Source organism: Camelus bactrianus, chromosome 11 (assembly GCF_048773025.1).
Source record: "Camelus bactrianus isolate YW-2024 breed Bactrian camel chromosome 11, ASM4877302v1, whole genome shotgun sequence".
Classification (NCBI taxonomy): domain Eukaryota; kingdom Metazoa; phylum Chordata; class Mammalia; order Artiodactyla; family Camelidae; genus Camelus; species Camelus bactrianus.
Window position 1 is genome coordinate 65,486,768 of NC_133549.1, and position 20,323 is coordinate 65,507,090.

The window sequence follows — 20,323 nt, forward strand, 5'->3', positions numbered from 1 at the left end:
TCTGAGGTTTTGGAACCTTTTCTAAAAGGAACAGAGGGCACCCTGCTACACTTCCTTGTTGTGAGGTTGGCGTGCAGGTGGTGAAGCTCAAGTGAGCTGGTCATCATGCAGGTGATCCTCCAGGGCAGCAGGCTTTTCTTGGCTCTCGCCTTCATCCTGATTTTGGATTCTTCAGCTCAAGGTAAGACCCAGGAATCTTGTCCCCCTGTAATCCTCCTTGTAAGCCCCAGGGTCCACACAAATAATTATATTCACTTTAAGGTACAGAACATATTATATTGTGGGAAAGCAGGCAAAAAAAAAAAAAAAAAAAAAAAGGATTTGGGGGTAGCTGAACTCCTTAGTGTGAGGTGTGAGTTTGGTTACATTTGGTACCAAAAACAAAAACCAAAAAACTCTGAGCTGGTGAGGCCTTGTAAGTTCTCATAATGATTGAAATGTACTATTTTATTTTTGAATGAAAGTGTATGGTTTATAAATAAGCTCAAAAAAGGAATATAGAAAATGACTTACCCCTAAGTGTCTACTTCAATCCCAAATTTTAACATAATACGGTGGTGTCATAATTTTTGTGACACTGGGAAATGCTATTTTAAAAATCAGAGTAAATTTGACTGCATGTATTTTATCTTCTTTTTTAAACTTGGTTCTTAGTGAATATTCAATTATGGTTAGGTATATAGTTAATTCAAACCTTCTCAGATTTTAAAGAGAGGCCAAAGAATTTTAGTAATAGTGCTATTGCTCAGAGAAACATCACATTTGGAATTTCTTGTTAGGTTTCTCTATCATTCAGGGTTGTTTAGTCAGAATGAAACAACTTAAAACATTTAATGACTAAGAAAATGAAAATGATTAGTTTGTAAGAAAAATACAATTTCTTCTCCTTTGGTAAATAAGGGATCATGTCTGAATAAGGCAGAAAGTCATGGCCTGGTAAATAGATGGGAGAATGTATCGTATGAAAACATTAAGTTCCCCCAAATCATAAAGGAAATATTGAGTCATAGTGACATACATGTCATGGATTTGTTTACTCAAAGTAACTTCTAGTCGTCTTGTTTTTACTTCCGGTGGAAATGAATATGTACAGATGATCTCAGATATATTCATTATGTATCGGAAATTTATAAAATCACTTTCTTCTTGTTATGCAATTATTGAAGAAAAAACCAACAAGTAATGTTGCTGAAACTTTTCCATTAATCTATTTAGTTTTTAAAGTATAAAACATTGTTGACTATAAGGAACAGGCTTTACTTGGATCTTTTAGGGGAAACCTTCAGTTTTATGAAATAATTCCCTAATATGTTTTGACAAGATCCAGGCAGTGAGGTCTGTGTTTGTAGCACAGACTTGAATGACCAGTTGGTGCTGGGTTCACCCTGACCAGAGCTATATGAGTCTTTACATTTTCAAAATTTCCCAGAAATGTCACATTTCCCAGTAAGATTCAATAGGGAAAACTAAAATTAAAACAAAACATTCTTTATGTAGTAGGTATTCTTCAGAAAGAAATGAAGAAAGAAATCATTATGAAATTGTATAAAGCACTAGCATTTATGTTGTCACTGGGTGGGTTTAGTTCTTTGTTGGAAAAGGAACCAAAAAAGAGAGAATGAATGCACTGAAAAACTAGGGTGTTTCCAAAGGAGAAGTGCATTTGGTGTTGCAATTAAGGGTCTGTGCCCACATCTGAATAAGAAGAAAAACAGATGTCCATCCATGGCTACATGGGTGAGTGACAGAAACTCAAGGCTGCAGTGCAAAGAAGCCACTATTTCACCATACTTCCATGTGATGCTGGATCTGATTCTGCAGCATTCTTTCCCCATTAAAAAAAATTTTTTTTTCTTAACCCACTGGTTTGATTGAATTGATCAAATCCACTAGACTGGCCTGCCTTTACTGAAACAACACATCTTAAGTTACTGTATTGGCTTGCTAGGGCTGCCATAACAAAGTACCACAGACTGAGTGGCTTAAACAGCAGGAATTCATTTCCTCACAGTTCTGAAGGCTAGAAGTCCAAGATCAAGGTGTCAGCAGCGTTGGTTTCATTCTGAAGCTTCTCTCCTTGGCTTGTAGATGGCTGGCTTGTCTGTCTTCACCGGCTCCTTCCTCCGGGTGTGTCTGTGTCCCAATCTCCTCTTCTTATAAGAACACCAGCTATATTCAATTAGGGCTTATCCATATGACTGCATTTTATCTTAATTACCTCTTTTAAAGCCCCATCTCCAAATGCAGTCCCATTCTGAGGTCCTAGGGGGCGGATTAGGACTTCAACACATGAATTAGGGAAGGACACAGTTCAGCCTTTATCAGTGACTATAAGTCAAACCCAAGTAAAGAAATGGTGTAAAAGCGTGCCTACTGAGTGTAAAGAGAAGGAAGTTTGACTACGTGTGGGAGATCCCGGAGAGGACAGATGGCCAATCAATTTAACATAGAGCTCCAGGGGATTATTGATGAGCCTGTGAATCCTTTTATTGCCTTTTTTTTGCAAAGATGTCCATAAAGAGGGGAAATGGAAAATCCATGAGCAGATATGGTCAAAGGAGTCAGTGCCAGACCAGGTGTCCACTCTACACTGCCTCTGAGATCACAATAATATTGATTCCACCTACCTGCACTGCTGTTTGACTGTAAAGTGATTTCACATCTGTTCTCTGGTGAATGATCATCACATTCCCTGTGAAGAGGAATTAACACCAATTTATGGAGGAGAAAACTGGATCTTTCATTCATCATATCATTTGCTCTTCAAATCAACCTCTTGCAAAAAATTTATGAAACTTGCCCAAAGCCCACAACAACAGGCTAATCGCATAGCTGGTCATCTGATTTCAAGCACAGAGTTAACTTTCTACTGCAATTTAGCTGTATTCTAGGTGGATTGGAGATTTTCTTTATTTAAAACAACCAACCTTGCTTTAACTATAGCCCTTGCTACAAAGACCACTGAGTTGAGGGACAGAAAGGGAGAAATTGAAAGCAAACTTGGAACTTTATATAGCTTGTCAATCCATGCAAGGGTGGGAGAACCTTAACCATCTTGTAGAATTTATTGGCCTGTAGGAAGCAACTTCAACTTAGATAGTGATGTCAGTTTGAATGCTACTAAATAATGAATCAAAATGGTCTTCTTCCCTCACTCGCAACATGGCAGTTTCTGCTTGTTTTTCTAACACGCCTGCAGCAAGTCTCATTAAGAATAAATTAGTAAATTGTGATGATTTGGGGGGAAAATTGATACTATAATGTAAAAAGGTATAGAGAGATTACTGGGGTAAGTTATTTGCTTTGGTAATGTTTATGCATAGAAAGTATTTTGCTAAAGCAGGACTAGTGACTCTGTGTGTGTGTGTGAGAGAGATGGAGTCAGAGAGAGAGGGTGGAGGTGGGCAGTGAGGGTAGTGATTCTAAATAAAAACCATTCTTTCCCTTTGAATCCACTACAAAATTAACCAGTCGATCTGCTAGTGGGACCTGTTAGGAAGATAATTTTTCTGTCCATGAGCATACTCCCTTTTACTTTTTAAATTATGGTAATCATAAGACATTTCTCTCAAGCAAGATCGAATCAAGGTACTCCCACACATCATTGGCTGGAACTGTTGAACTTTCACATCCTGCCAACATCCTTGAAAAAATATGTCAGGAACTTTGTGACGATGTTCTTTATTTTAAAGCAGATTTAAAATCACCAGTCATGATGATCGTTTGGTAAAGTGCAGCAATATAGAATCACTACATTATGCAGCTGGAACTAACATAGTATTGTAGGTCAATTTACTTAAAAAAAAAACCCTCATATTATTTTATTTATATGGAATATTCAACTTGGTTAAAATATTGAAACCAAAAGTAGATTGATTAGTGGTTACTGAGGGATGAGACACATAAGATACAGGAGCTGGATAGCTAAAGGATAGCCTATGGCATTCTGTGATGATAAAATTGTTCTAAATTTGTGATAGTTGCACATACTATGAATATGCTAAAAACTTTTATATATTAGAATTTTATATATTAGAAGAGTGAATTGTGTGCTATGTTAAATATATACCAAATACATACCAAATTTTTTTAATTAAAAAAAAATCATCAGTCCCAAATTACATAAACTTTTTTTGGGTGGGGGGAGGGGTGGACTTCTACTTTTGATTTCTTTATAAATCTTGGAACAGCTTTATTGAGATAGAGTTCACATACCATCCAATTCACCCATTTAAAGTGTACATCAATGGTTTTTTAGTATATTCACAGGTAAGTGCAACCATCACCCTAGCCAATTTTGGAAAATTTTCATCACCCCCAAAAAGAAACTTCTCTTTATAAAATTTAAAAGTTGAGATTCTGAACTCTAGGGGAAATTCTGTATTTCAGAATTTTTCTAATTTACCAAAGTTGTGTTTTTTTTACAGCAGTGAAAAGATGTGATCTTTCACTTGGATACTTCCTCATAAAGTATCAGTTTTACTTTTCTGTTTAACGTCCTATCTATGCAAGTATTTCCTCAGCTAGATATTCAGCCTTCAGTCACAGTAGAGGAGAATGTCTAGACCTGCCTGGTCCAAAATGGTAGCCACGGGCCTCTTATGGCTACTAAGCACTTGAAATGTGTGAAATGCAGTGAGTACAAATTGGGACATGGTGTAAGTGCAAAATATACACCAGATTTAAAATCTTAGTATAAAAAAAGTGCAAAATGTCCATTAATAACTTCTATATTGATTATGTTAAGTGACAATTTAAAACATATTAATTTAAGTAAAGTGTTTTAAAATTAATGTCACTTGTTTCTCTTTAACTTTTAAAAATATGGCTGTGGTAACATTGAAAATTCCATACGTGTTCGTATGGTTCCTCTTGTTTCTATGGGACAGTGTGGGTCTAGATGGCATTGGGTGTGAAGACATCGCCCTCTGCTGGAGTAGATGTCGGATTTTTATCTGACTTAACATGACGAGGCTTCTAAGTAGCAATTCATTAGATGCCAAATTTCCTCAGGAAAGAATTGGAGAAGGAGAAAGAGCTAAAAGTATGAAATACCTACCACGTGCAAAGGCTTGTGCTAAGTGTTTCACATACTTTTACCTCTTATAAACAGAAACTCTTTGGGATACTACTGTTCATACATGAAAGATGAGAAATTGAGAATCAGAGAGGTACTAAATGGTAGAACAAGAATTTAAATTTTGGTCTTTTTACAAACTATTTACTATCAGAGATGGATCAATAGGTCACTGTCATCCTTCTCAGCATCGGGAAAATTAGCATTTAAAGAGCTCTGACAGAGGTGTTAGATACTGTTCTAAGAACCTAACATTTATATCTCATTATTAGAGCTATTACTGTCCCCATTTTATGAATGAGGAAATTGTGGTACAAGGAGGTTAAGTTGGTTAAAGTCACATAGCTAGTAAGGGGCAGACACCGTCATGTCATCTTGCTACCTCACCTCCAGCCTCCAAGCAATGACACAGCTAAGCCATTCTGGATGCCTGGAGTCCCAGACCAGAAATACAAGCTATATTCAGGAACTATGGGGAAGACTGTAGCAGAATAGGAGTTCTGAAAGGAAGAATGAAAGAAAAAAGACAGAAAGAAAAAGAAAGAGGGAAAAGAACAATGGGAGAACATTTGAGAAAATGGGAGAACACCTGAGAACAAACATGAGAAGAAAAAAAAATCACCAGAGTTTACCATTGTCATTATTTTTGTGTGTTTCCTCCCATTTCCCTTCAATACCTGGTTATGTAGTTGTACTAACAACTACATTATGTACAGAGTGGTATTCTGCTTTTTCTCACTCTTTTTAAAATACAGATTTCCCTATGATGCTACATAGTCCTTTCCATAAGTACTATGTTTTTCCCACTTGGTTAATATTCTCTCATATGAATGCCTCATAATTTATCTGAGTATTTTCTATTGTTTTGATTATTTAATTATTTTCTGTTTCCCTATTTTTAAGTAATACTAAGGTGAACAGCTTCACATTATCTTTTATATATTATATTTTCTTTCTATATATATGTATATCATGTATATCTTAATGATGTAATAACTTGGAAATGCTGTATTTATAAAATTAATCAAACATATTAGCTAGGATAAAGTTGAGTGTAAACAGACATAATGGACAGTCATGAAGAAAGAGGACATTTTGAAAAAGTTCTGTGGTTCTGCAATCTTTTAAGAACAAAGTCTTTGGCCATCCCATTCAGATGTAAAGTGAACGTGACCTCGGTAGAGGCTCCACTTTTCAACCTCTCATAGTTGAGAACTGGACGCAACTTGTGCATATGCTCCTAGAAACACAGATACCCAGGGGGAAAAAAAGGCAAAATTCAAAAATTGATGGTCTCTGGGGGTTTAGGTAATGATACTAGGAGTAACTTTTCTTGTTTGCTACATTTTTAAAATTTTTGATAATGAACACATATTTCTTTTCTAACATAAAAGTTATTAAAAATTGCAACAAAGGCAGTCTAGATGTAAGGAATATCTAGATGACTCTCCATTTCTAAGAGAGAGTACTATAACAGGTAGAGACCCCTCTACACCCAAAGTCAGGAAACCCTTTGACAAGTTGCTGTATGAATCCATTTACATATAATTCTAGAAAATGCAAACTAATTTATAATGACTGAAAGCAGATTGATGGTTGGGAGGTGGCCAGTGGAGGGGGTTGAGGGGGAGTCATGAGGAGGGAGGGAGAAGGGAAGGATCACAAAGGGGCACAAGGAAACTCTGGGAGGTGTTGGATGCATTCATACCCTTGATTGTGGTGATGGTACCATGGTTTATCCATATGTCCAAACATTAAACTGTACACTTTAAATATGTACAACTTATTGTATTAATTCCGCCTTAATGAAGCTGTTAAAAAATAAAAATAATTTTTATTAAAATACTCAAAAATCTAAAGGTTCAAAGGTACATGCAGTGAAAAGTTAAGAGTCGTTCCTTCCACCATCTTTCAGCCACCAATTCCCTCTACAAAGACAATCAGTTTGCTGTGTATTTTTTCAGACGTGTTCCATGCCTACAGGCATATAGTAAATACATTCTTAAAAATACAAACACACACAAATGGTAAAACACAATGCATAGTGTTCTTTACTTTTTTTAACTTAATAATATACCTTAAAGATTATTATTTATCAGTACCCAGAGAACTGCCTCATTCTTTTAATAGTTGTATAGTATTGTAGACTGTGCCTCAATTCATTAACATTTAATTTTCTAATTTTTGTTATTGAAAAAAATATTGCAGTGATTGTCCCCAATACTATTTTTCATTTTATTTTGTTTTCTTAAGTGGTTGTTAACATTTATATCTCGATCTGTACGGACAATAACGTACAGGGCTTTAAAATCAATTTTCCTGCTTTTCAAGAATTTTAGATGTGTCCTTTCTTGTTAAGAAATTATTAGTCACACTTGTGTGAATCAAATATGTACTTGAGGTGGGGAGGAGATGAACCACTGGAAGGACAGTGAAATATTTCTCACCACCAGGCCTCCACATCCTCCTTGCTAAACCAAAGAACGAACAATTTATTTCATGAATTAATAAAGGATCTTCCATATAACCTCTTAACGGAGACTTTTGCACAGAAATTAAAAAGAGGCTGTTACAGACCAGCTTCTGTGAATAGAGGAGATTTGTTCTTTTGAAAACTCTGACTAGATCTGAGGGCAAAGAAAGAGGCCAAGTTTTATCTACTTTTCATTCCCAAGAACACCATATGGCCCTAAAGAACTAGAGCTCTGTAATATCTCAGGTACTACTTGGTGTATTCCTTAACCTTTCTGAGCATGATTCGACTCATCTATATCAGAAGAGGCAGGCTTTGGGGTCAGATGTAGGTTTCAATCCTGGGTCCTCCACTTGGCACCTATGTGGCCTCAGTTTTCCATTGTATAAAGTGAAAATAATAGTACAAAGATAATAATAGTTAGTATTATCAAGTGTTTACTGTGTGCCTGGCACTACGTTAAAGGTCTTTACATGCATTTTCTCATTTAGTTTTTGTGCCAGTTTATGAAGAAGAAGCATTCTTAGTACCTTGGTTTCTGGTGGGGGCTCAGGGAAGTGAAGGTTTCACATCTCACCAGTAGCAGAGCTGGGACTTCACTCCAGATAGCTAATTGCCAAGACCTATTCTAACCTTAAACTATAAGATACCTTACAGGGGTGTTGTGAGAAGGACAAATGGTGTACAGAAAAGGCTGGCAAATAGTGGGTGCTCCTGTTACATTAATAATCATAAAACCTGTCCACATCTTACCTACCAAATTTAACATAAATTTCTTAGGGACAGAGTGATTAGAAACAGTGTAAGAGATATTTATTGACCACATGGATTCCTTGTTTGGGCAGGTTCTCCTGTGCGGAGAGCCAGGTACCAATGGGTACGCTGCAATCCTGACAGTAATTCTGCAAACTGCATTGAGGAAAAGGGACCGGTGTTCAACCTACTTCCAGGTGAATCCAACAGAATCCTTCCTCCAAGGACTGACCCTTTTTCGTAAGTGGACTTTCTCTGACTTTACTTCCACCAACCTCTGTTGAGATCTTGGCATGGAGGTGGGAGGGTTGCCCAGAGTGTTTTTCTTCAGGCTCTTGCTTTTGTGGTTTTGTTTTCACTGTACAGTACAGGGTAAAACTGTACTGTATTTACTGGTATACGAGATGCACAAGAATACATGATTCATCTACATTTTTGTGAGGTCTTTTTTTGTGGCAGAAACAAAAATTGAATATTATTCAGAAATAGGTATTAAAATGATTGAATGTTATTTTATCAAGGCAAATAGAGCATATATATATTAAAATCCAATAGGAGTCTATCACCTGAACAGATAAACAAAATGTAGTAACATCCCTAAAGTGGAATATTATTTGGCCATAAGGAAGAAGGAAGTACTGATAAATGCTAAAACATGGATGATGAATCCTGAAAACATGATGCAAAGAGAAGGAAACCAGGCACAAAAAGCCACATATCATATGATTCCATTTATATGACATGCAAATCCAGAGAGACAGAAAGTAGATTAGTGGATGCCAGGGGCTGTGGAGGAGAAAGAATAAAGAGTGACTGCTTCAGGTATGGGATTTTTGAGGGGTGATAAAAATGTTCTGGAATTAAATAGTGGCGATTAAAAAAAAAAAGAAGAAGAAATTAGGGAAAGGAAGAATAAATGGTCATGATTCATAAAAAAGAAAGCTAAACCTCTTCTTGATCAGATAAAACCTGCTTTAAACTAGCAAAAAAGACCCAATAGGAATTCATAAGTAACAAAAAATCAAACTGTATTAGAACCCATTATTTCAAAGAATATCAAAGGTATATGTAGCAAAAATATGTTATGAAAGAAATATCATAAAAGTTTTAATTTTCAGACTTAAATAGAACACAGTATCATCTTCCCTTCAGTATGCAGACATTTTCTAGTATCTTCTACATTTAGGTAAAATCCCTTCTTTGACCGTGTGTACACTCCAGCTGTTGCCCCCTTCTCTGCTCTTCACAGTAACACTTCCTGAAAGGGTTGCTGATGCTTACTGTCTCCCTCCTCCTCTCCTCAACCCCTTCTGGTCGGACTTCCATCCCTACCTTCCACCCAGAGTGTTTGTTAAGGCCACAATTACTCCTGGTTAACACAACTGTGGGTTACTTCTCTATGTTTAGCTTGCCTGATTTCTTAATTGCCTTCAAAAACAGCTGACCATCTCTCCTTTGAAATATTTTCTTCTCTAGGCTTACATGGCCTCACCTTATCTTGGGTTCCCTTCTATTTCCCTGGTTGTTCTTTCTCCTCTGATTAATATTTGATATGTTGGTGTGGCCCTGACTCTGTCCGGGGCTGCTTCTCTATCTGCATACTTTCTTTAGGTGACTTCATCCTGTTCCATGGCTTTTGCTACTATGTGTGCGTGTGTATGTGCATGTGTGCGTGTGTGTGTCTGTGTGTGTCTGTGTCTGTGTGTGTGTTGGGGGGGGAAGAGAGCGAGAAAGAGAAGCTACCAAGTCTGTGTTTCCAGCACTGATCCCTTTTCCCTGATTCCACAGTCTAAACTAGCAGGCAGGTCACCCTCATTCCTCTGCATAGCATTTAGCTCCACCTAATATTTTCCTGATTTATTTATTTACTTTTTATTGTCTGTCCTCCCCAAGTTATAAACTTCTTGAGCAAGGACCTCATTTGCCATCTACCTCATCCCCAATCTATATCAGGCACTCAGAACAGAGATCAGATATTCACTGAATATTTATTGAATGCATGCATGAAAGAAACTCTGATCTGTTGCATGGCCTGTGTTTTATTATTTTCATGGAGTAAATGACCCATAGGTTGTGAAACTAAACTTTTGTCTCTAATACTTTGTTGCTTTGTACTTTTGGTGCTGAACGGACTTCTGACTACTACAGTGAATCCAGCTGAATGAATGCACTTATTTTGGGGGATGAAATTGAATGTCAATATGCTGGCAAATATAAGGCTTGACTTGTTACAAATAATTTCTTAAGGGTGAGTTTTGTTGAAGCACTGTGAATTATTAGAAATTTTGTAGAAATTTTAAATTAAGAAAAAATGTCATCTATCTAAGCTGATTTAATTGTCCTTTCTTTAGTGGGAGAAAATGTAAAAATGGGGTCTTTAAAAAAAAAGACCCCTTAAGTAAATCCCAAACATAGGGTTGCTTTGCTAGTGATAAGAACATTAGCATTTTTTGCCTGAGTCTGCAATGAGTAGATATGGACTTGATAAATGCAATGAGTTAGACACAGTAAGTACAGGCAAACATGTGGAAAGGTCTGACTTATTTTTTGCTTTAAAGTACTGAATAACTGGGAAACTTTTAACTTCTAATTTGAGCAACTGAGTAGCTGCATTTATTTTCTTATCTTCGAAATTTATTACGATTATCTTTTTTACACTTCAAACTTTAATGTATTTTTTTTTCCTTTTTTCTGTCTTACTTCAGAATGACGAGATCCAAGAACCTAAATGATATCTTCCCTCTTTCTGAGGACTTTTCAGGATCAGGCTCTGGCTCTGAAGCAGGATCTGGAAGTGGCTTCCTAAGTGAAATTGAACAGGAATATCAACCAGTAGAAGAAAACAATGATTTTTATCACAACTTTAGGTCTCTGGAGAGAAATCTGCCCTCAGACAACGAGGACTTGGGTCAAGATGGACTAGAAGAGGATTTTACCATATAAAAGAGAGGGTTTCCCACCTTGATGCTCGGCAATGTATTTTGTGTACCATGGTTAAATGATTAATTTGGGGACAAAAAGCTTTATAGAAATTTTAAAACGTCTGAAAAAGAAGTTTAAGTTTTATCATCTTTTCTTTCTCACGAATTCTTAAAGCCTCCTTTACCTATACTATTGCCCTAGAAAATACCTGCACTTTTTTTGTATTATATTCAACAACATCGCTATGAAATTAACCAGACTCCCCATGTCTATAAAATTGCTTTAAAGAATAAATTATATTGTTTTAAAAAAAATTTAGTTTGAGAAGCAAGTTGACAGGTACTATTTCATATCTAAGCCTTCAGGAACCTGACTCTGTGAATTCTAGATACGCCCCTTTTCTTATGAAAAAACACAGATGAAACACACAGTGAATGTACAGAGTGGGTATTTGATATGTTTTAAGGTGTGAGTTAAGCTGTTTTAACTTAACTGTTTTAAGCAGTTAAGTTAAATGCTCTAATATTACCATTCAATGTGTTTGCAGAGCTAGTGGACATTATTGCTTAGAAGTGTGATTGCTGTCACAATTAGAAACTTAACACCCAAATTAAAGCACAGTTGTGTTCTCAATACCTCATACTGCTTTACCTTTTTTCCTGGATATCTATGTATTTTCAAATGTTACTCTATTAAAGCAGAAGTATAATCAAAGGGTTAAGCTGTCTGGGATCTCTTGTTCTAAACTCAGAATATAATTATTTTGTTCAGATGTTTCTAGACATCTTATCAACAAAGTATCTGTAAAATTATTTTACAGTGAGAGCAAATTTTGTAACTAGAATCAAATCTCATTAACCAGCAGATGAAGAAAACAATCACGCTACAGTAAGAGGGCTATTCTTGTCCAAACACTTCTTCTTCTTGAAGGCTATTGCCATCTCTGTTCCCCTTAGTTCTCAAAAGCCTGTCAGCATCAGTGTCATGGATCCTGTTCTGCATCATCTAGATCCCCTCTTCAGAACCAAGGACTTATTCAAATTAACCTCTGTTGAAGAGAGACACCTTGTCCAAGGCCACACCTCTTCCCAGGGCAGTCTGCACCCAATGCCTGGTTGATGTGGGTATGTTAATGCCAGACCCCTCCCCTGAACTTGGGGCAACTCAGCAAGGCCATCACAGATTCAGAGCTCCCTGAGGAGTCTGCTGAGGCTTTGTAGGGACTGCTCTGCAGCTTAGTTTCTTTCTTTACTTAACCTTGCTTCTTTCCGTTCCCCACTAAGAAAGCTCCCTTAGAAACTTTCTGCACACTAGTTTTCATCTCAGAGTTTGCTCCATGGAGAATCCAACCTGCAATAGTTGGTGCCAGGATGGATAGAAAGCAGATGCTAAAGTGGAATTTTGGGAATGGATCACCTACTGCCTGGCTGGCAATGAGGAACCCATTCCTGGCTGTAGACGCAGAACAGGCACAGGAGAACATTGCAATTGTTCAGACTTCCACTGATGATGAACTGGGATGGTGTACCAATGGAAGGAAGTGCACTAGGGTGCAGTGTATCAGGCATCTGAGGCATATGGGGAAGTAGTAATTATAAAGACAATGGTATTAAATGGCTCTTGGTGGAGGCAATTAATGAAAGGCCAAGGATGATTAATTAAAGACTAAATGTGAAAACAAATGGGCTTCCTCAGCACCATATCAAGAAACTCTCTTCTGCAGTGGAAAGGCTAGAAGGGTTGAGGCCCAGGCCTAAAATGTAATCCTAAGAATAGCTGAGTTTAAGAACGTTAAGTTGTCAATCTACCCAAGTTTGTTATGGGTCCTGATTGGGAAAATACTGGACCTTGAGAAATGAGGACATCTGGGTAGAAATGTATCTGGATTGATACATTCAGAATTTGAATCCTCAGATTTCCTTGAACCCTCTGAATCTATAGAAGGGGCCCACTCCTTAAGAACTAATGCTTTCCTCTGGCTTAAAGATGATTAAGAGGCTTCTGCCCTTTAAGACCACATGCATGCTCCCTCAAGGTCTGCCCCGCCTCCCTGCCTAGCCACGAGATCAATTACTAAAATTACAATATAACCCAACAGAAAAGTGTTGGGCCTGCTAAGGAGGAAAAGTGAAGGTTCTGTAGAACTTAGCTGTTATGTACCTCAGAAGCCAAGAGAGTGTCTATGTGACTTTAAGAGTGTTAGATTAAGGGATGGAGGCAAAATATCAGGTTGGATAAGGGAGTGTTTACCAATATGGAACTACTCTTCTGGGATACAGGATTTAATACTCTGGCAAGAACCCCAAGAGAAGGTGTTGACATGCTGCTATAAATATTCTTAGAAGCTTGGAGAAAGTGACAGCCCCTCTTAAGTGAAGTAGAAATGCTAGAACTGCCATGGCAGGCACAGAAGAAGGGGTCAAAAGGTTTAAGGAAGTGAGCATGCTAGAATGAACAGATTGTGTAAGCTTCAGAAACCTACCAAAAGACTTTGTTCTGCAGGAAGGCCAAAGCAATGGAGAATACGCTGGTGAGAAGGACAGCATCTCTGAGCTATCAGTGGTAGATCTCCTCTGAAGGGCAGAGTTGATGGTAGAATGTTATTACAGGATGGAGTTCACTAATAGCCATGGGAATGATGGGGTCCAGAAATAATAGAGACCAGGTGGCAGTGTTCAGCCATCAGAAGGCAGAAGGAACAAGGGCATAATGAAATATAGGAAGCTTGATGGGCAAAGTTATGGAGCGACACCTTCAGAGGTAAGATAGTTGGAAAGAGTTCTGCACCCAATTCCAGTATGTGTTGGCAGGAGGTGGGGGTGGGGATGGAAATTTCCCCACATCAACCAGCAAGTTTCTGACACCAGCTGGGTGTTCTACAATTCAACTCAATTCTGACACTATCTACCTAGAGAGAGCATCAGATCCACAGGTTAAAGGCTCAGTCCCACAAGGCTGACCTCCACTTCAGATGCCAATTGCAAACTTAGGTTGTTACCTGTGCTTCTGACTGACTGGCTGTAAATTGGATGTTCCAATGACCCCTTCCTTAGGTTCAATTAATTTGCTAGAGCGACTCACAGAACTTAGAGAAACACTGTATTACCTAGATGACAAATTTATTATAAAAGGGTATAACTCCAGCTGGATGAAGAGATACCCAGGGTAAGTATCCCAAACAAACAGCTTCTGTCCTCATGTAGTTGGTTCCCCAATGTGGAAGCTCTCTGAGCCCTGTCCTTTTGGGGTTTTTTGAAGTTTCATTACATAGTTACGATTGATTAAATCATCGGTAATTGAACTTAATCTCCAGTCCCTTCCCCAGAAGTCAGAGGGTGGGACTAAAAATTGCAAGCCTTTAATCACACAGTGAGCTCCAATGGCCAGCAGTTCCCATCCTTAGGTATGGTCCAAAAGTCACCTCATAAACAAAATAAATGATACCTTTCTGGCTTTTCATCTTCTAGGAAATTCCAAGGGTTTCAGGAGCTCTGTGCCAGAAACAGTGGAGACCAAATCTATATATTCCTTGTTATAAATCACAGTGTCACAGCTGGGCAGCCAACAAAGGTATTGCTCAGTCTATTGAATCAGAAAAATTGAGGATGAATGATCAGGAGGCTTAGGCAGCTGCCTTAATAAAAAAGTATGAACCCTTTGAACAGTTTCTTTACCTGAGCCAGTTTTCAGACCTGGAACCCACTGACTAAAAGAGAGGCTAGGTGTTCTGCAAATAGACCCTGTGACACCATGGCAAGTATATACACCACTGATTCCTCTAAGACTTAACCAAGGGAACTGATGGCCATTAACTCAGGTACTATACCCTGGGGAAAGGAGAATATTTAAACATTTCAAGGACAGTCAGTCATAGGGTCTAATTGACTTTGATACATGGAGACCCAAAACATCATCATGGCCTCCCTGTTAGTGGGGCATTAGGTGATGAGGTAATAAATGGAATCTTGACCTAGCTCACGCTGGTCATTTTTCCAGTCCCCAAAAGTGTCATTAGAATGGGCATATTTGGTAGTTAGCACAACCCTACATTGGTTTCTTGACCTGTGTGACAGGAGAAGATCAAGTGGAAATTTCCAAAGCTACCCACCTCCATCCACCAACAAATTAAAAACACATTTATTCCTAGGGGAATGTCAGAGATTAGTACCTTTACAAACCTGAAGGATGCAGGGATCCTGGTCCCCAGTGTATCTCCATTTAATTCACCAGTCTGGGTCTTACAAAAACCAGATGGATCTTGGAGGGTGATAGTAGACTACCACAAATTCAACAAGGTAGTTCTAATTGCAGCAACTATGCCAGATGTAGTACTTCTGCTAGAGCAGAGTTACACAGCTTCAGATACATGGCAGGCAGGCACTGAGCTGATAAATGCTTTCTTTTCCATCCCTATCAAAAAAGAGAATCAGAAACAGGTTATGTTCTCTTGGAATGGACAACTGTACACATTTAGTCTATTCCCAGAGTTATGTTAAATCTTCTACCCTCTGTCATAATGTAACCTAAAAAGACCAGGACTGGCTGGACATCTCAAAGAATATCATAGTGGTCCAGTGTATTGATGGATGTGAGCCTGTGTCCAGACCCCCATGTTATGCAACCACTGATGAAATGACATCTCTCCCTCAGCTCATATCTCACGTCTATGGCCATATGGTGGGGGCAGGAAGTGTTCTTTATGACTAACTGGCAGCGTCAGAATAAGATCAAGCTTAGTTCACAGATGGATTGGCCTATAAATATAGGTTCAAGTCAGAAATGGATGGCAACAGAACCACAGTGCCAATCAGGAACAGCCTTGAAAATAGCTGTGAGAGGAAATCCTCCCAATGAGCAGAGCTTGAGGTGGTATACCTAGTCATTTACTCTGTGTGGAAAGAGAAGTAGCCCAAGGTTAGGATATATACAGTTTCATGGGTAGTGGTAAATGTTTTGGTCTGTTGGTAAGGGGCCTAAAATAGAAAGATTAGAAGATTGGGATTAATAAGTCTGGGGTAAAGGCACATGAATGGACCATTAAGAGAAGATGCAAAGTGTGAAAATCGCTGTATCAAATGGCAATGCAAATCAGAAAGAATCTATTACAGAAGAGGCACTAAACAACCAGGTAGACAAAATAACTTGGGTAGTTATCAGTCAGCCTCTGTAATAGGCTCCCTAATGATAACACAATAAATTAATGGAGGAGTAGCCATAATGGCAAAGAGGGAGGCCACACATGAGTTCCCACCGACCATGACTAATTTAGCTATTGATGTTGCCAAATGTCCCATATGCTAGCAATAGAGCTCACTGCTGCGCCACTTATATGGCACGATTCTTCAAGGAGATTTTGGTGGCAGGTTGACTATGTAAGGCCTCTTCCATCCTGGAGGGACCAGAGATTTGTTCTACCAGGAATAGACATGAATTCTAGGTATGTACTGTCTTTCCTACCTATTGGGCCTCCAGGAGTATTCACAACTAAGGGCTTACAGAATGTTTGATTCACCAACATGATTTCATATATAATTGCATCAGATCGATGAACCCACTTTACAGCAAGGAGATTCAATTTCCCTCAAATAGAGGCATATAGGTTCAACTCAATCCCACTAAAGATCACAGCAGCTCCTCTTTTTTAAAATAAAAGTGGATTAACAATTCAAAAATTTATATGGAAATACAAAGAACTTAGAACAGCTGAAACATTCTTGAAAAAGAACTAATTTGGAGTAATTACACATCCTTACTTCAAGGCTTATTATAAACCTACAGTAATCACTGCATTGTGGTATTGTGTGAAAGCAGACAAATAGATCAATAAAATAGAATTAAAAGAGCCATAATTATATATTTAATAGATTTTTGACAAAGGGACCAAAGTAATTTAATGGGGAAAGGAAATTATTTTCAACAAATGATGCTGGAACCATGTGTACAAAAATAAGCCCGCAAATCTTACCTCACATTATTTGCAAAATTTAATTTATGACAGATCACACAGCTAAATGTAAAAGCCAAAATTCTCAGATCATCCAAAAACATTATTAAGAAAATAAATAGTGAAGCTACAGAATGAGAGAAAATATTTGCAATTAATATATCTGTTATAGGACTTGTATCCAAAATATTTAATAAACTATAACTCAAGAAGACAAACATCCCAATGAAAAATTGGCAAAAGTATTTTTTCCTTTTTATTGACATATAATTGACTTATAATATTATATTAGTTTGAGGTAAAGAACAGTAATTTGATAATTTAATGTATTTTGTCTATATATTATAATGCTGACCTGAACATCAGCAATAATAGAGATGAACTTTAAAACGTGTATGAAGATGCTGTCCTGCTTTACTAAATAGAAATTTTACAGGTACACAAAAAAGCACATTTAACCATAATGTAAAGCTAATCCACAGACCACTGTTTTCACAGAAATTTCTGCTTTATAAACTTGGGTTAGGATTTTTTTTGTTTTCCTTCCCCTTACTGTCTTACAGTTTACTTTTTTTGTGTGTATGGTAAAAAAACACATAACATAAAATATACCATTTAAAACATTTTAAAGTATACAGTTCAATAGTGCTTATATTCACAGTAATGTAAAATGGATCTCCAGGACTTTTGCATCTTGCAAATCTGAAATTCTATACTCACTAGACAGCAACTCCCCTTACCACTTCCCTCCAATCTCTGGTAATTGCCTTTCTACTTTTGGTTTCTATGAATTTGACTACTTTAAGTAACTCATGTAAGTAGAATCATACAGTCTTTATGTGACTGACCTACTTCACTTAACATAATGCCCTCAAGTTTCATGTATGTTGTAGCATGTGATAGGATTTTCTTCCTTTTTAAGTCTGATTAATATTCCATTCATCCATCCAGGAACACTGGAATTGCTTCTATCTCTTGGCTATTATGAATGAAAATGAGTGTTCATATGCACTATGAACATGGGTGTGTTAATGCCCTCTTTGAGACCCTACTCTCAATTCTTTTGGATCTACACCCAGGACTGGGATTGCTAAATCATATGGTAGTCCCATTTTCATTTTTTTGAAGAAACTCCATACTGTTTTCCATAGGGGCTGTACCATTTTGCAGACTCGACAACAGTGCACAAGAGTTCTGATTTCTCCACATCCTCACCTACACTTGTTATTTTCTGTTTTTTTTAAAAAAAAACAGTAACCATCCTAATCAGTGTGAAGTGGTATCTTGTGGTTTTGATGTGCATTTCTCTGGTGATTAGTGATGTTGAGTATTTTTCATATGCTTGTTAAACATTAGTATATCATCTTTGGGAAAATGTTTAAGTCCTTTTCCCATTGTTTAATCAGTTTACTTGATTTTTTGCTACTAAGTTGTAGGAGTTATTAATATACTCTGGATATTAAGTATATGTTATTGAGTTATAGGAGTTCTTTAGATATTCTGGATGTCTTATTATACATATGATTTGCAAATATTTTCTCCAATGCACAGGTGGCCTTTCCACTGTTGTGTCCTTTGATGCGTGGAAGTTTTTGAGTCCCATTCATCTACCTTTGCTTTTGTTGCCTGTGTTTTTGGTGTTACAAACAAGAAATCATTGTCAGTTCAAAGTCATGAAGATTCTCCCCTAGGTTCTCTTACAGGAGTTTTATAGTTTTAGGTCTTATGTTTAGGTCTTTAATACATTTTGAATTAATTTTTGTATATGATATAAGACAAGGGTCCAACTTCATTCTTTTGCATGTGGATACCCAGTTTTCTCAACATCATTTGTGACAAGACTGTCCTTTCCCCATTGAGTCATGACTGCACATTCGTCAGAGACCAACTGACCGTAAGTGAGGATTTTTTATTTTTTATTAGATTTTTATTATTTAGAAAAGTTTTAGGTTCACAGCAAAATTGAGCAGCAACTACTGAATTCCCGTGTATTCCCTGCTCTTCTCTACATGCCAAAGAAGTTTTTAGTTTCCTTACGTGAGCTTAAGATTGCACATTTTAAACCTTTCCCCTTTTCAAATACATGCATTTAAAGCCATAGCTCTCCCTCTAAACACTACTTCGCTATCCCATAAATTGTTATGTTGTATTTTTCATTATCTTTAAATTTAAACTATTTTAAAATTTCCAGTCATGTCTTGACACAGAGGTTTAGAATTATGTTGCTTAGCTTCCAAATATTTGTGGATTTTCTGGCTTTTTGTTATTTTTAGATTAATTCTATTGTGGTTAAAGACTACACTCTAATTCCAAGCCTCTCAAATTTGAGACTTGCTTTATGGCCCTGCCTCACAAACTTGATACTGTTTCGTTGTGATGGGATAACTGATGCATTCAGACTACTTTTTTTCCTGCTTTGGTTACGTATAGAGTGCACTGTGGTACTTCTACACTAAGTTTTGAAATCCTAAAACAGTATTCCACTCAGGGTAAGTCCTCTAGGCTGACCCTACAGTGATTAGGATGCGGTTAAAGCCAGAGTACCCTTAAGCAGCAGCATCTGACTTTTTAGGAAGGCTTTCCTCTCCTCACGGAATGGCTGGGCGGTACAATTGAGCCGCGAGTCCTCCACAGCTGGGGATAGATAGTTGATGAGCTATCTGCGTACTTCATGAAGGCACGGATGTAGTACCCTAACATTTCTTTTAAGGTGGGGGGGTCTCTTCAGAGGTGACAAAGCTAATAAGTGCTCAAAACTCAGTCTCTGAGCAAGAGGGAAAAAGTTGGGTAGAGTTCGAGAAAAGTGGAAGAATGCCTTATCCCGCGATTAAGAGAGCACGTCTCTCGCGAGGCCTAAAACAGGGCCTCAGGTAACAGCTCCCTTTCAACCCGGTGGACTAGTGACCAACCCGCAGAGAGCGCCTACCGAACAAACCTTTTCTTCCTTCCTTTTTTTCTTTTCCAGCTGCTCAAATTTCCACAGGGAAAAGGAACCGGGTGTGGCAAAAAAAAAAAAAAAAGAAAAGCCTTTCAGAGAACCACCGGTCACGTGACGGACAAGAGGGCGTGGAGGGCCAGGAAAGCCTACGTCAGCCCTGGCCCCTCCCATTTGACGCTCTCTCAGTGACCCCGCCCCCTCCGCTATAGGGTGGAG

General features: G+C 37.8%; 1 protein-coding gene and 1 long non-coding RNA gene across 8 annotated transcripts in view; one reads left to right on the top strand and one right to left on the bottom strand.

Moving 5' to 3' along the window:
- Positions 1–20,298, bottom strand: part of LOC123615874 (uncharacterized) — a 37,659-nt gene extending 17,361 nt beyond the window's left edge. For 4 of the 7 annotated variants that reach the window (XR_006723677.2, XR_006723676.2, XR_006723674.2 and 1 more), the window contains exons 1-4: positions 20,105–20,298; positions 15,404–15,635; positions 14,670–14,807; positions 2,628–2,692 (exon numbers count right to left, since the gene is read on the bottom strand). This is a non-coding gene — a long non-coding RNA (uncharacterized LOC123615874). Of the gene's footprint in view, positions 1–1,834; positions 2,170–2,627; positions 2,693–14,669; positions 14,808–15,393; positions 15,636–20,104 lie in introns of those variants that run through there. The other 3 variants (XR_006723678.2, XR_012510287.1, XR_006723675.2) reach the window with 3 other exon arrangements.
- On the top strand, positions 24–11,939 carry SRGN (serglycin). Its single transcript, XM_010951671.3, has 3 exons — positions 24–181; positions 8,396–8,543; positions 11,009–11,939. Exons 1-3 carry the CDS (start codon positions 106–108, stop codon positions 11,244–11,246), a joined length of 462 nt encoding a protein of 153 aa, XP_010949973.1. The 5' UTR covers positions 24–105; the 3' UTR covers positions 11,247–11,939.
- Positions 20,299–20,323: the final 25 nt, after the last annotated feature.

Coding starts and splice junctions, on each gene's coding strand:
- SRGN (XM_010951671.3), top strand. CDS start 106: ATGCAGGTGATCCTCCAGGGCAGCAGGCTTTTCTTGGCTCTCGCCTTC. Junction 182..8,395: donor TTTGGATTCTTCAGCTCAAG/GTAAGACCCAGG, acceptor TTGTTTGGGCAG/GTTCTCCTGTGCGGAGAGCC. Junction 8,544..11,008: donor CCAAGGACTGACCCTTTTTC/GTAAGTGGACTT, acceptor GTCTTACTTCAG/AATGACGAGATCCAAGAACC.